Raw genomic sequence first — 14629 nt, 5'->3', positions numbered from 1 at the left:
CGAAGGACTCTCTTCTACTAAGGAAAGGAGTCATTGTCCACTTGAAACAAAAGCATTCAAATGCCATAGCCACTTGGCCCATTACCCTACTGACCTTGAAAGCAGGAAGATTCAGTTCAAGCAACAACTCCATGTGTTTTCCAAACTCTGTTTGTCAAAACTACACTTCTCTTTACTGGGCACTAAGAAGTGTGCCACAGAGGCAAGAGCACACCCAAGGAAGGCTTGAGCATAGAAAAATGAAAGTCATTTGGAGAAAAGTTTCCAGTATATACTGCTGCTTCAGCACCTAAGGAAATACTTTCTTAGGTTTAGCCAGGTAGGTGACCAGAGGCCAGTATGGCTTTGGTAGAAGAGGCCAGACTATATCTGAAGTTGGCAGTGGAAACTGGAGTTGTCTGCATAGTATTGTATTGTATGGAAGTTAAAAGCATGACCCGGTTATACAAGATGGCTTATGCCTTGTTTCCCCCAAGGTCAGGCCGTGTGTGGCAAGCTGGATTCCATACAAGGAGACTCTGAGAGGCCACTGAATGAAGCAGAGAAGGTAGAGTCTACATTGCAGTAGAGCCTTGGGCTATTGGAAATGCTAATACAAGATATACTCACAGAAGAAAGCTGCATGCACAGAGTCTAGACAGCTCAAGGGAGTGGTCACATATGCCACAGGCCCCCAGGGGTGATGTTACTGAAGGAAACTGGAACCCAGAAGGTGTACAACAATCCTCAGATACCAACATGGTGCTACATGCATGGCTAGACACTCACCCTGCAGAATTTGTCATTCCTAAGTCCCAACACTTCCCATTCTGCCTTTTTTGAATGGGCAGCTTTATCTGTATCATTGTATGTTGGAAATATGCAACCGTCTTTGTTTGTTTGTTTGTTTGTTTGTTTGTTTGTTTTAGAGCAAGGGACATAAAGCCAGATTTTCTAGAATCTTAAACCACATAAACCATATTATTTTTTGAACAATACTGGGACTCTAAGACTATAGGAACTTTTAAAGTCCAATGAGTGTATTTGCACATTTTGCAACAGATGTGGGCCTATAGAAGCCAAAGGCAGAATGAGACAGTTTGAAGATGAAGTGGGTGGCACTGGTCATGGAAGATGGGGGGGGGGCTATCTGTGGGATTTTTGTGAGACTGTGCTGGTAGATAGAAACAGAGGATCGGCCTAGCCAGAGGGTGGCACTGGTCATGGAAGATGGGGGGGGGGCTATCTGTGGGATTTTTGTGAGACTGTGCTGGTAGATAGAAACAGAGGATCGGCCTAGCCTCAGACTCTAGTCTAAGCCTCTCTGTTTCTCTTCGGCAATTGCATTTTGACAGACTCAAGCTCCAGTTGCTGCAGGTCTACACCCAGGTTCCCATAATTCCTTGCCCTGGAACTGTGATGTACTGCTTGGTTTTGTAAGTCAACTTGACACAAGCCGGAGTTATCACAGAGACGGGAGCCTCCCTTGAGGAAATGCCTCCATGAGATCCAGCTGTAAGGCATTTTCTCCATTAGTGATCAGGGTGGGTGGGACCATCTCTGGGCTGGTAGTCTTGGGTTCTTATAGAGAGCAGGCTGAGCAAGCCAGGGGAAGCAAGCCAGTAAGAAACATCCCTCCATGGCCTCTGCATCCGCTCCTGCTTCCTAACCTGCCTGAGTTCCAGTCCTGACTTCCTTTGGTGATGAACTGCAATGTGGAAGTGTAAGCTGAATAAACCCTTTCCTCCCCAACTTGCTTCTTGGTCATGATGTTTGTGCAGGAATAGAAACCCTGACTAAGACACGCGTGCTCAAGAAATACTCTCTAAAGTCCCGAACACTAAATATCCACTGTATATTTTCACAGCCACAGGAAATCTTGACGTTTTGGGCCATGCTAAGTTGATCTAAAGGGACAGTCTTTGCAAGTGTGCCTTGAGTATAGCTGAGACTTAAGGAAGACTGTCTAATAATAGCCAGTACTGTTTATATAAAAACCGAGTAACAGAACTAGATTTGTAGTTATAATTCTTCCATTTCTACCCTGTGTTTATACCCATCCCTTTCTAATTAATAAAATGAGTCAACACTACATCACTCTGAACAGCTCAAGTAAATGAAAAGAGTATTATAAATACTGAGATGCCATCTATGTTTTATTCTCAAAAATGCCTTCGTTTTGTGGATTTCATGGTATTACATGTAAGTTCACACACTACCCGTGAGCCTGTTCGCTTCCAAACCAGCAGGCCTTCACAAATAAAGTAAATTCTTTTCCCTTTCATTGAAATTAAAAAAAAAAAAAAAAAGAGTCTGCTATCAGAGTCAGTGGATTCTCTGAAAGCCACTGAATGAAGATTTATGTTGGCTTAGAATGCTGTGCCAGGGTTTCTAACATTCTCTCTGAGTCAACATTCAGCTGTTTATCTGACAAAAATAAAAATCTTCTGAATGTATAAGAAAGACTAAGAACTAGGTTCATACCCACGCCTAACAAACAACTTTAATGAGAGATGGAGCCATGTTGCGTAGATCTGAAAATAAACCTTCTAGCTCAGGATGCTAATGAAAACAGAATGCAGTAACCCCAGATCCCTCACACCACACCCTGGAATCCTGTTCCTGCAGCCTGCATGCAGAGCTGGTCCCTCAGCGTTCCTGGGGCTGTGGGCTTTCATCTACTTCTTACACCCTTAGGCTGTAACTGTATGAACGAACGATCTGTGGACTAAAGAAACACCGACACAATAATACTGTCAAGAAAGTAGCTCTGGCGTTGGTCACCTGGTCTACTATCCATAACAGCAAGTTACTTACTTGACCATGTGTTTTTAAATTGAACTCCATTTTAACAGTAAGCAGTTTAATAAGAAACACTGAGCTAAAGACGTGACAGAGTGGTTAGGAAGGCTTCCTGTTCTTCCAGAGGCCCTGCGTTTGGTTTTCATACCTTCATCAGGAGGTTCACACACTTCTGGCCTACATGCACACATGTGTGTGCGCGCGTGCGCACGCACACACACAGAGACACACAAACACACATACACATACACACATAATTAAAAAATAAGTAACACATTTTAAGATAATATAATTGCCAAATTGAGATTTTGGCACATTAACTTCAATGCTTCCTTGTCCTCAAAGACCATGCAGACCAGCACTGGTCATTTAAACATCCAATAACCATGTTAGTTAAACAGGACACACGGTTGGCAAGGGCCGGTTTAAAAGAAGAAGGAGGAGGAGGAGGACGAGGAAGAAGAAGAAGAAGAAGAAGAAGAAGAAGAAGAAGAAGAAGAAGAAGAAGAAGAAGAAGAAGAAGAAGAAGAAGAAGTCACTCCGATGTGTCACACTTTGAGTATCTTAGTTTACTCTACTGATTTATGATCAGCAAATAAGTGACTTCTGTGCCACCTCAAAAAAGACTCGGGGCAAACTTAGGAATAAAATCCACTAAATAAGCAAATGTCACCAAATACTGACTCGGTCTGGTCAGTTTATAGGAAAAAAAAAACCCTAAAAGTTATTTTATATCTGTGTTTAGTGGCTTGAAAAATGCTACTTAGGGTCTTATGGTTATGGTAGAAAAAGGACATATTTTAGCAGAAAGAGATGAACACTGTTTAAATCAATGAGGCAGTCTGTTCATGTTAGTTTTAATCTAAATTGCAAAGTAAATTAAGTCTTATACTAAATTCATACGATAGTTTCTATAACAGCTCTCTCTCTCGCTCACTCACTCAGGTATGTGTGTGTAGGTGAGAGAGAGAAACAGAGACACACAGAGACCGAGACATTGTTTGATTATGACCCCTAGATTCTCAGAGAATCTTCCATGCAAAGTTTTAAACTGGAGATTATAGGGATGCAGTCATGAACAAGTACCCCTTGCCTCTTAGAGCCTACGCATCAGACATTTTGAACAAAGCAAGGTTATTTAATTCCACAATGATAGGAGCTCTTTTAAAAAGACAAGTGTCAGGAGACTTATTTCAACGGGGGCTGTTTTCCCGGGAAAGTCAGGCATTGGGGCACAAATCTGTAATTCCAGAGGTTGAGAGGTGGAGGCAGGATTGAATTCAGAGCCCATCTCAGCACATAGTAAGCTCGAGGCTGTCCACAGTTACAGGAGACCCTGTCTCAGAAAGAAAAATAAATAAATTCTGTGGCCAGTGTAGAAATGGAACTGTGTGAGGGAACCAATAGGAAGTTCATGGTAAATTCTTCCAGTACTGGACATCAAACCTATGGCAGAGAGGCAAAGCATTCTATGTGTTACCAGGGAATGCATGCACTCTGTTACCAACCACCAGCCCAGACACGGATATGTCTACCATTCAAGACATTTCCTTTCTACTGACCCCTTTCCAGTTGATCGTCACAGCCAGGGTCAGAGGCTGATAAGAGTCCTGTGCCTGTGCTTTAGCTTGCTTGCTAATGAACTTCACAGGGAACCCTAGAACATAGGCTCTTTGTGTCTGTCTTCCTTTAGGCAGCTCGTCTTACTCTTCACTAACATGGGCTCGGGGGGGAGGGGGAGAGATACAGTTCAGCAAAGGATCGTGTGCCTACCTGCAGACCCTGAGTGAGAGATACGCCTCCTTCCTAGAACTTGCCGATGAAATTCTCTGGCTCGTGGGTGAAGAGCCCTGCTTCCATTTATTTAGAAATGTAAAAGATTTTGCATTCTTCAATTTACTTTGCTATGCATTTCTAGTAAAATGTGACTGTTAAGCAACATGCCTGTTAAAGTTACTGTTTATAAAATGTTAATGGGATTATACTTTCCAGAGAAACGGCACACCCTCTTTTACTCCTGGTATTAATAATACAAGCTTTTATCTTTTTTACTTGTTATAATGAGTCATAGCCACTACATTAGTTTTTGGGTTTTTTTTTTGTTTTTGTTTTTGTTTTTTTTTTTTCCAAGACAGGGTTTCTCTATATGGCTGTCCTGGAACTCACTTTGTAAACCAGGCTGGCCTCGAACTCAGAAATCCGCCTGCCTCTGCCTCCCGAGTGCTGGGGTTAAAGGCGTATGCCACCACGCCCGGCTTACTACATTAGTTTTATTAATCTTCTCACAGAATCAAATCTGTCTTTCTATTATTGTACCTTCTATTTGTTTTATTGTTCCAGTCCATACATTTGAGTTTAACAACTTCCACAATTATCCTTCCTCCCTTCTCCTCCTTTTCCTCCTCCTCCTCCTCCCACCACTCCTCCTCATCCTTGGATAGAGTCTCGCTGTGGTCTGGATTTCCCTGAGAGAAACTTCCTCCTCCTGCTCCTCCTCCTTCTCCTCCTTCTCCTCTTCCTCCTCCCCCTCCTCCTCTTCCTCCTTCTCTTCCTCCTCCCCCTCCTCCTCTTCCTCCTCCTCTCCTCCTCATCCTCTTCTTCCTCCTCTTCTTCTTCATCCTCCTCCTTCTTGCCCCTCCTCCTGTTCCTCCTCCTCCCTCCTCCTCTTCCTCTTCCTCTCCTCCTCTTCCTCCTCTTCCTCCTCCTCTTCTTCCTCTTCTTCCTCCTCCTTCTTGCCCCTCCTCCCCTTTTCCCCCCTTTTCCTGGCTCAGTCCGCCCCTTTTCTCCTCCTCCTCCTCCCACTACTCCTCCTCATCCTTGGATAGGCTCTCACTGAGGTCTGGAACTCCCCTTGCAGACCTAGCCCGAGATGATTAGGGCTCCACTACCTCCCCTTCTCAGCCCTGGGATCAAAGGTGTGCACCATCACACTTGCCATTTTTCTAGTTTCTTTCCCATTCTGCTAATTTTTATTGTGATAAGACATTTCTTTCTGTGCCATTTTGAAGTGTCCGGCTCTATCTATCCCAGCGTGTACACGCACAGTGTTAGGTCATCAGCACCCACTGCCTTTTGATGTCTCTGTTTGGACGCTTTGATCTCATATTCCACATTTTTATCTTCACGGTTCCTTCTGGCGAACGGGCTCTTTGATCTTGTGAGCCGTTCTCATATTGACTGACACGACTTTAAGTCCACTCTGACTACTAACAGCCCAGCACCTCACGCTTATTTTTATTGTCCCATCTTCTTACTTTCCGTTTATCTAAAGCACAAAAACACCTCTTCTAGACAAGATATATTCGGATGTAATATGGTATATGGTGATCATTTTTATCCTCTCTCTATGCTTTAACATTTAATGCAACAGTTGCTAGAGCTACATTTTACCTGCATTGTTTAGCTATGGGCTCTCCATCTGCCCATCTGTTATTTACCCCTGTGTCTTTACCACCTTACATTTCCTTACCACATGAAAGTATCTCAGCTATTCTATATTTATTATTATAATGGCTTCTTAACTGTCTCTTTTAAAATACTCTAGTGGCTGTTTGAGGGGAAAAAGAAGGAGTCCTCTGTCAGTCTAGCACACACTAATGTGCAAACCACAAACACACAATTCCATTCAATGCCCTGACTTTCCTATTGGCGTCTTACACTGGAAAAGAAGGTGCAGAGGTTGCCCACACACCCTTCCATCCCTGGTATCAGCATCCCTGACCAATGTGGCACATTATATGATGAGTCTGTAGCCATATGGACTACATTACCCATAGTTCATTCCTGAGATACTGCGGTCCATGAGTTTGGGCGGGTGTATAGAAGTAGATCTACCATGATAATATTGTACAGAGTTGTTTTCACTAGAGATCCTCCATGCCTGGTCATTAACAGATTTTTTAAAATTCTGCTCATGGTATGGCGTGACCTCGGAGAGATCTGCCTCAGACAAACCTCTCTTGCCATGGGCAACCTGCATTTTCTTTTCACTGGGGGAATCTCAGAATGCTGAAGAAGAGAGTGATTTTTATTAGCAGGGTTAAATGGCTATAGAGGCTGAAGCTAATGCTTTCTGAAAGTAATGACAAGCAATATCTGGTATCATTTAAGGGTTCTTAAGAATTTTCATAGCCATTCACGTATTCAATCCACACAACATCACCACTGCTGAAGTATCACCGACATGAGGATATAAGACCTCAGACGAATCAACTCACACCATGGAAATAAGCCTTCGATGACACTCCCTGTTGCACTAGAATATTATTACTATAAGTTCTACATCTTGATTCTAGTAATAGCATATTACAGATCTCTTCAACGCTTTGTAATTTCCATCAAGCTATTAACCTCTAATTAATATGTGTGTTCCAAATTCATTTTGATTAAAATGGTAGTGTAGTGATTTTAAGACAGAGATTAACCCACATTCTATTATTTTGGATATAGTCAGTCATTACTAGTTATCACTAATTTTGAGACCATTTTGCGAACATAAATTTGTTTTCAGAAAACATTACCTTTCAAATGACTGTCAAATAACATTCTTTCAATTAACAATCAAATAACATCTTGCTGATGATGCTTTTAAAACTTTAAAATTCTAACTGATTCCTGGAGAGGAAAGTTCACCATTTCAACAATTCAATTAGTTTTGATTTTTGTTTTTGTTTTTTATTTTAAAAAAAAACATTCTTTAAGGGACTGGAGAGATGAGTCTGAGGTTAAAAGCAGTGACCACTCTTCCAGAGGACCGACATTCAATTCTTAGCACCCATATGGCAGCTTACAGCCATCTATGTCTCCAGTTCCCATGAATCCAACACCACCTTCTGGCCTCTGTGGACCCCAGGAATGGATGCGGTGCACAAACACACATTCATGCAAATACTCGTACACATGAAATAGAATAATAAAAATAAGTTAAAAATTGTCTAAGACTTGCAAACACAAACTTACTGTGCTCTTAGAGCAATGGATGACTATTTAACTTAAAAAAAGAAAGAAAGAGCTATCCCACTAAGGATTTGAAGTTCTATCCGCCCTGAAGGCCAGCTAACCTTGCTACCGCCCCTACTAAATTCCCAGGCTGTGGAAGCTCTTTCCTTAGCTGCTCCAGCTTTTTGGTCAGATGCGACTGGCTCTGACTGACAGGGGTTTATATAGTGTAAATGACATTTTTCCATTTGGGTACACAATGTTCCCTCCAAAAGCCAAAGACCATATAACAAAAACCCCAATGCCAGCAGCCATAAGAAGTCCTCTTTTGAGAGGTAGCTAAGGATAATTCAGATGGAAAGAAGGAGAAGGAGGAGGAGGAGGAGAAAGAGAAGAAGGATAAGGAGAAGGAAGAAGAAGGAGAAGGAGGAGAAAGAAGAGGAAGAAGAAGAAGGAGAAGGAAGAAGAAGGAGAAGGAGGAGAAAGAAGAGGAAGAAGAAGAAGAAGAAGAAGAAGAAGAAGAAGAAGAAGAAGAAGAAGAAGAAGAAGAAGAAAAGAAGAAGAAGAAGAAGAAGAAGAAGAAGAAGAAGAAGAAGAAGAAGAAGAAGAAGAAGAAGAAGAAGAAGAAGAAGAAGAAGGAGAAGGAAAAGAAGAAGGAGGAGGAGGAGAAGGAGAAGGAGAAGGAGAAGGAGAAGGAGAAGGAGAAGGAGAAGGAGAAGGAGAAGAGGAGGAGGAGGAGGAGGAGGAAGAGGAGGCTATTGTTATTGATCTTGGTTGCTTCCAGTGGTAGAAGGCAAGTAAAGCCCTATTGTTGAAGACACTATGCATTTCAGACACAGGCTCTAAAGGACCCAAGCTTCGCCTGAGCTGAAAGCTTCCTCCCAGATGACTAACTTTCATGGAATCAGAAGGGAGAGAAGCAACCAACAGTCCTAGCCAGCTATGAGATATATGAGCATACAGCTATGAGCTATAACAATGGCCAGTATGGCACAATAACTCCCAGGATGCAGCAGTGACACACATATCATATTGGTAACCATCAACTCTGTAACTGGACTTAGGACCCACTCAACAGGAGGGAAACCATGCCTGATACTGGAAACCTAGCTATTGAAACAGGGCCAAAGAATTCCTGGATCTTGGAGGAGAACTTACACCTGACACATTACTAAACCAGCACTGTTCCTAACTCTATTCTAAACATCCGTCCTTATACTATCAGGTACGTATAGTCTTCACCCATCATCAAGGAAACCAACCTCTCTTGGTAATAGATGAAAACCATTGCAGAAAAATCACAATCACCCAAAATGCAGAGCTGTGGAATCTCATCCCAACTGATACATCTACCACCCAGTTCCTTTCTCTGAGGCTCAGGGAATCATTGCTGAAGGTGGAGTAGGAAAATGGTAAGAGCCTGAGGAACAGGGAGTGGGCTGTGAGATTGTATCTCCTGGGAATGTCAGAAGTTACAAAGTATCACTTGACCTCCACAACCTGCGCTGCAGAAGGACGGCACAAGCAGACGTGCGAATGTGGATGGAGAAAGCTCAAGAAGCGAAGACACAATCCTAAGTAAAAAAAAACAAAAAAAAAAAACCTAAACCCAGGCAACTCAGCAACGTTGATGAGCAGGAAAATAGTCTTCTCTGGGGAAGAGACTCCACTGAGTTACTTAATATTAAATGATCAGATCAACTATGAAAACATATGTACAAGTAACATTATATAGACTGAGCAGGTTGTATTTATGTATTTAGTAATGTATACATGCACACGTATGTAAGAACAATTTATGAAAAAAAATGAGGTCACAAATTTGAAAGAGAGCATGCAGGGGTCTATGAGAACATTTGGAAGGGGGAAAGAGAAGGGAGAAATGATGTGACTGTATTATAATCTCAAAACATAAAAACTATTATAAAAAAATACTCATGGCTTCAGCTGCATATGTAGCAGAGGATGGCCTTGTCGGGCATCAATGGGAGGAGAGGCCTTGATCCTGTGAAGGCTTGATGCCCCAGTGCAGGGAATGCTAGGGCAGTGAGGTGGGAGTGGGTAGGTGGGTGGGGGAGCAGCCTCATAGAAGCAGGGGGAGAGAAGATGGGATTGGGGGTTTGCGGAGGGGAAACCAAGAAAGGGGATAACATTTGAAATGTAAATAAGTAAACTATCTGATAAAAAAGACAATGATAGCTCATCTACCTTTATTCTGTTGAAAAGCGATGACTCCACACATTGGGCTGCATATCTAGATACACAGAATTCAACAGATCTCTCTAGTATTTGCGACCTTGTGCACCCATAACGGCTACAGTGCTTTTTTCTCTCTGAGGGGGGGTTGCCTTATCACCCTACACCCCATCCTTGGCATGAAGCAAATGCAAACCGCAGAATGTTCATATTCTTTTAGCTTCTCTCGCAAGCCACCGCCCATGGCACTCAACACTGATCAGAGCATGGCATAACTATGGACCTCATTCATGAAGTGGTTGCTGTTGACCAAACACTGGGCTGGATATCAGGGTGATTTTATGCACAAGATATTTTAGTTTCTACAATGATCTCACAAGATTACATTTATTTATTTTGTTTTTACTTCCACATTTTGGGGAAGAAGTTAACCTCGGAGATCTGGAAGTAACGAACACACAGTAGAAGGGAGATTTGTGTTTGGAGCTGAGATTTTTGTCACCAACCTTTACGGGGACAAAGCCTTGCTCCAGCAACTCCACCGTTACAGAGGTGCACCAAACTCATAAACTCTTTCCTTTATGGTCGTCCTTGCTGTCCTAACCACTACTAAAAATGTTAGATTGTTAGCGTTTCAGGGGGAATGTGGTTTAAATACTGTACAGTGTGTACAGTATATATATGTGTATATATATATATATACTATGTACAATATATATGCATATATGCACATATATGTATACATACATATATATTTATACTATATACAGTATTTAAGCCACATTCCCACTGAAAGGCTAACCATTTAACATGTTTAGTAGTCCTATATATCATATATTTATATATTCCTATTATATTTATACTATAATATATATAATATCTATTAATCCCAATAAAAAATTACCAAAATGTAACAGGTGACTTGGATTTTCTTAAAGTTGTGTATGTGCACGTAAGCCCTGACTTCTCTTAAGCTTCAAATATTCAAGGTAGCGGATTGAACTTGTAATATCAGCAAGCATCCTTTCTTTTCATGTTCACGGTAGGAAGGAAAGACTGAATCTTCTACTTCGCTTCTACTTCAGTCTCCCAGCAGTCTCTAAGTCTGTAGACACTGACTCCTCCAGTTTCCCAGCAGTCTCTAAGTCTGTAGACACTGACTCCTCCAGTTTCCCAGCAGTCTCTAAGTCTGTAGACACTGACTCCTCCAGGAGAGAGCTAGGCAGCAAACTTTCATTCCAACTGTATATCTGGGCTCTCGTTGACTTCATCTGATTTCCCATAAAGCCTCTTCAAAGCTTGTACCAAGTCACATGGCTTATGGTATGACTTGCATAGCAGCTCAGGTCTCTCTGTCTCCACCATACTAGAAACATCTCCTTGAGCTGTTTCAGCATTGCAAAAGCTGTAGAAGCAAGGGCCTGAGCCACTCAGTCACCATCCTTACAGAGCTTAAATGGTCAACACTGAAAAAGCATTTGTTATAACATATATCTATATTATATATAATATAAAAAACACTGACATAAAAATAAGTTGGGCAATATTTCATAGCCTGATGTGACTTTTAGTAACAATTTCCTGAAATAATTACGTGAGTCTGATGTTTCAAGCATTATAAATCAATGGATAAATATGCTGTGCCCCACCTTTAAGCCTTAATACAAATCTGTTGTTTATAAATATATTTCATCTATTCAATTTTAATGTTTATCATCATATTATCATTATCATTTATTTTGATTCAAATTATGATCAAGGAATGTTTTTGTTTTAATTTTACATACATACGTTTTATGTAATTAAATTTGTTTCTTCAAATATTGTTTATTTAAGATAAGAATGGAGCCTCCTACACCCGAAAGGAAGCTACGCCTGCAGTTTACAAACAGCTTGCCAGTCACTTAAGTATCTCAAGAATGATACACATATTCATTGCGTGATTATATGTACAAAAGATTGTATGCAGTTAAATGTTTAGGGGAAAAAACATTCTTCTGCAAGTATCACTTCTTAATGGGATGTTTCTTGTCTATCATTTAAGATAAATACATATTTCTTGACTACCTTCAATTTTGCTGAATGCCACCTACTTATAAATGACAATGCCTGAAAATAATCTTCCGTTCTTGTAGCGCCTCGAAGTCATAGCTTATCTGCATTCCAGAAAAGAACTATTTACAAACCTCCATCCATCCTTCTGCAGGTAACTGAAGGCGCCATCGACAACACTTGCAAAGAACTGTCCACCTGTGATGAAGAGGGTGTTGATGGTGACCAGGCGACCTCTCAGGTTGGGTGGAGAAACCTCCGCGATGTACACAGGCACGGTCATGGATGCGATGCCTGCATTGAATAGTTAAGTAAACAGGTCAGTATACGTACTCACGAAAGGCTAACACATGCATTCAAGTATGACCTTTCACCCTTACTATGAGCATAGGTTATCATATACTTAAGATTCTGTTTGTGACTGGTGGTAAGACACTATGGCCCGTAGGTGAAGCAATATGTGAAGTTCTGCTCTCTGAATAGTTCTTAGACGATTATTCATTTTTAAACTAATTCATTTTTAAATTTTATTTAGTGGGGTCATGAACACAATGGGTTTATAAGAATGACCTTGAACTTCATATCCTTCTTCCTCTACCTCCTAATGCTTGGCTCACGCTGCCATTTAAAAGCCCATATATGGAAAAACCCAACAGTCCTACAAGGACATTAATGGCACAAGTATGCTTTCTAACCTTACAGGCTAAAGATATAAAACTATGCTCTAGAAAGAACAATGTATGGGACTGGAGAGATGGCTCAGTGGTTAAGAGCACTGACTACTCTTCCAGAGGTCCTGAGTTCAATTCCCAGCAACCACATGGTGGTACACAACCATCTGTCATGGGATCTGATGCCCTCCTCTGGTGTGTCTGAAGACAGCGACAATGTACTCATATATATAATAAATAAATACACATTTAAAAAAAAAGAAGATCCATCCCATAATAAAGACACCAAATCCAGACACTATTGCAGATGCCAAGAAGTGCTTGCTGACAGGAGCCTGATATAACTGTCTCCTGAGAGGCAATTTCAGAGCCTGGCAAATACAGAGGCTGAAGCTCACAGCCAACCATTGGACTGAGCATGAGGTACCCAATGGAGGAGTTAGAGAAAGGACTGAAGGAACTGAAGGGGTTTGCAACCCCATAGGATGAACAACAATATCAACCAACCAGACCCCCCAGAGCTCCCAGGAACTAAACCACCAACCACAGAGTATACATGGTGGGACCCATGGCTCCAGCTGCATATGTAGCAGAGAATGGCCTTGTCAGACATCAATGAGAGGAGAGGCCCTTGGTCCTGGGAAGGCTCCATGCCCCAGTGTAGGAGAATGCCAGGGTGGGGAGGCAAGAGTGGGTGGGCAGGGGGGTAAAGCATCCTCATAGAAGCAGGGGGAGGGAGGAAGGGATAGGGGGTTTCCGGAGGGGAAACCAGGAAAGGGAATAACATTTAAAATTGAAAATAAAGAAAATATCTAATAAAAAAATAAAGAATAAAATAAAATACAAAAAAGAACAATATAATTGCTAAATTATTTTAGTCTATATGGAAATGTAGTCAGATAATAGTGAGAATTAGATATTGTTAATACTATAATAGTTTATATCAACTATTCATAGTCATTATCTGGAAAAGATACACCAAACCCTTTAATGTCTCATTAGCTTGTACCATTCAGTTGCCCAGATGTATATTTCACAGATAGTTTATAATCACACAACTTGTAAGAATCTACAGGTCCTAAAAACAGATGATCTCGGACTGAGAAGTTGTATGGGGCTCGGGGATGTCAGAAAAGTGTGTTCATGTGGTTATTTATAGAACTTAAATCTTTACATATGTAAGTGTTATAGATCAATCCCTAGATTAAGTAGAACACCAGGACTGCACAACAGACCCACGTTCAACTGCATTTAAGGGACTGCTTTGTACTGAATAATGCACCTAGATACCCGAGTCAATGTTTGCTGGCCTGGGGCCCTTGTGTTTCAGATGCTTTCTTCCCATCCACATTCAGCAACAGCTGTCAGCACTGAGCGAAAGCAACACTTGCATGATAGAGATTGGGCCCAGGACTCATGCAGGCTGGGCACTACCCCTAAGTTATCCACTCAATTCACCACCAATTGTTTGTTGATCCCTACTGTCATAGCTCTCTCTCTCTCATCTAAGTACCACATGCCCACCAATTGCTCCCTGGACTTCTGACTCTCATTTCCTTCCATCTCTAGATCCACTTCGGCCTACTGTTTTGAACTCCACAAAACTCATTGCCAAGGCCACTATCATTTGATATTTTACCGTTTGTATCTTTGGTCACATTTTAATTATCCTTCTCCATCTTTGAGTTAGGCAACTAAATAAAAAAAAATAACTGGAAATTCACTGGTTTAAGGCAAACCTGTAAGCCATTAAGTTTTACTGGTAACTCCTTGCCCCTGTAGTGCCTGCCAGCATATGCAGAAAAGTTTATTATTTTATGATTTTCACAGCATAAGCAGAAAGAGCCTCATTTTAGTGCAGCATTAGTACAGGAGAGACCACCCTAAAAAGCCTTCTCTGGAACATGGAAATAAAGATTTTAACAAATATTAACAAGTTACTTGTATATCTTCCTCACTTCCTTGACTATGTGACCATCTCAATAAAATTT

At 41.3% G+C, this 14629-nt stretch overlaps 1 protein-coding gene across 1 annotated transcript in view; it reads right to left on the bottom strand.

Annotated features, from left to right (window-relative positions):
• Slc2a13 (solute carrier family 2 member 13) overlaps window positions 1-14629 on the bottom strand; it is a 305859-nt gene that overhangs the window by 238495 nt on the left and 52735 nt on the right. Inside the window, exon 2 of the mRNA XM_021183777.3 lies at window positions 12102-12261. Within this exon, the coding sequence (XP_021039436.1) occupies window positions 12102-12261 (160 nt within the window). The remainder of the gene's footprint in view (window positions 1-12101; window positions 12262-14629) is intronic.

Source organism: Mus caroli, unplaced genomic scaffold (genome assembly GCF_978045245.1).
Source record: "Mus caroli unplaced genomic scaffold, Mus_caroli_1 scaffold_16, whole genome shotgun sequence".
Classification (NCBI taxonomy): domain Eukaryota; kingdom Metazoa; phylum Chordata; class Mammalia; order Rodentia; family Muridae; genus Mus; species Mus caroli.
This window is presented reverse-complemented; position numbering and strand designations above follow the sequence as displayed.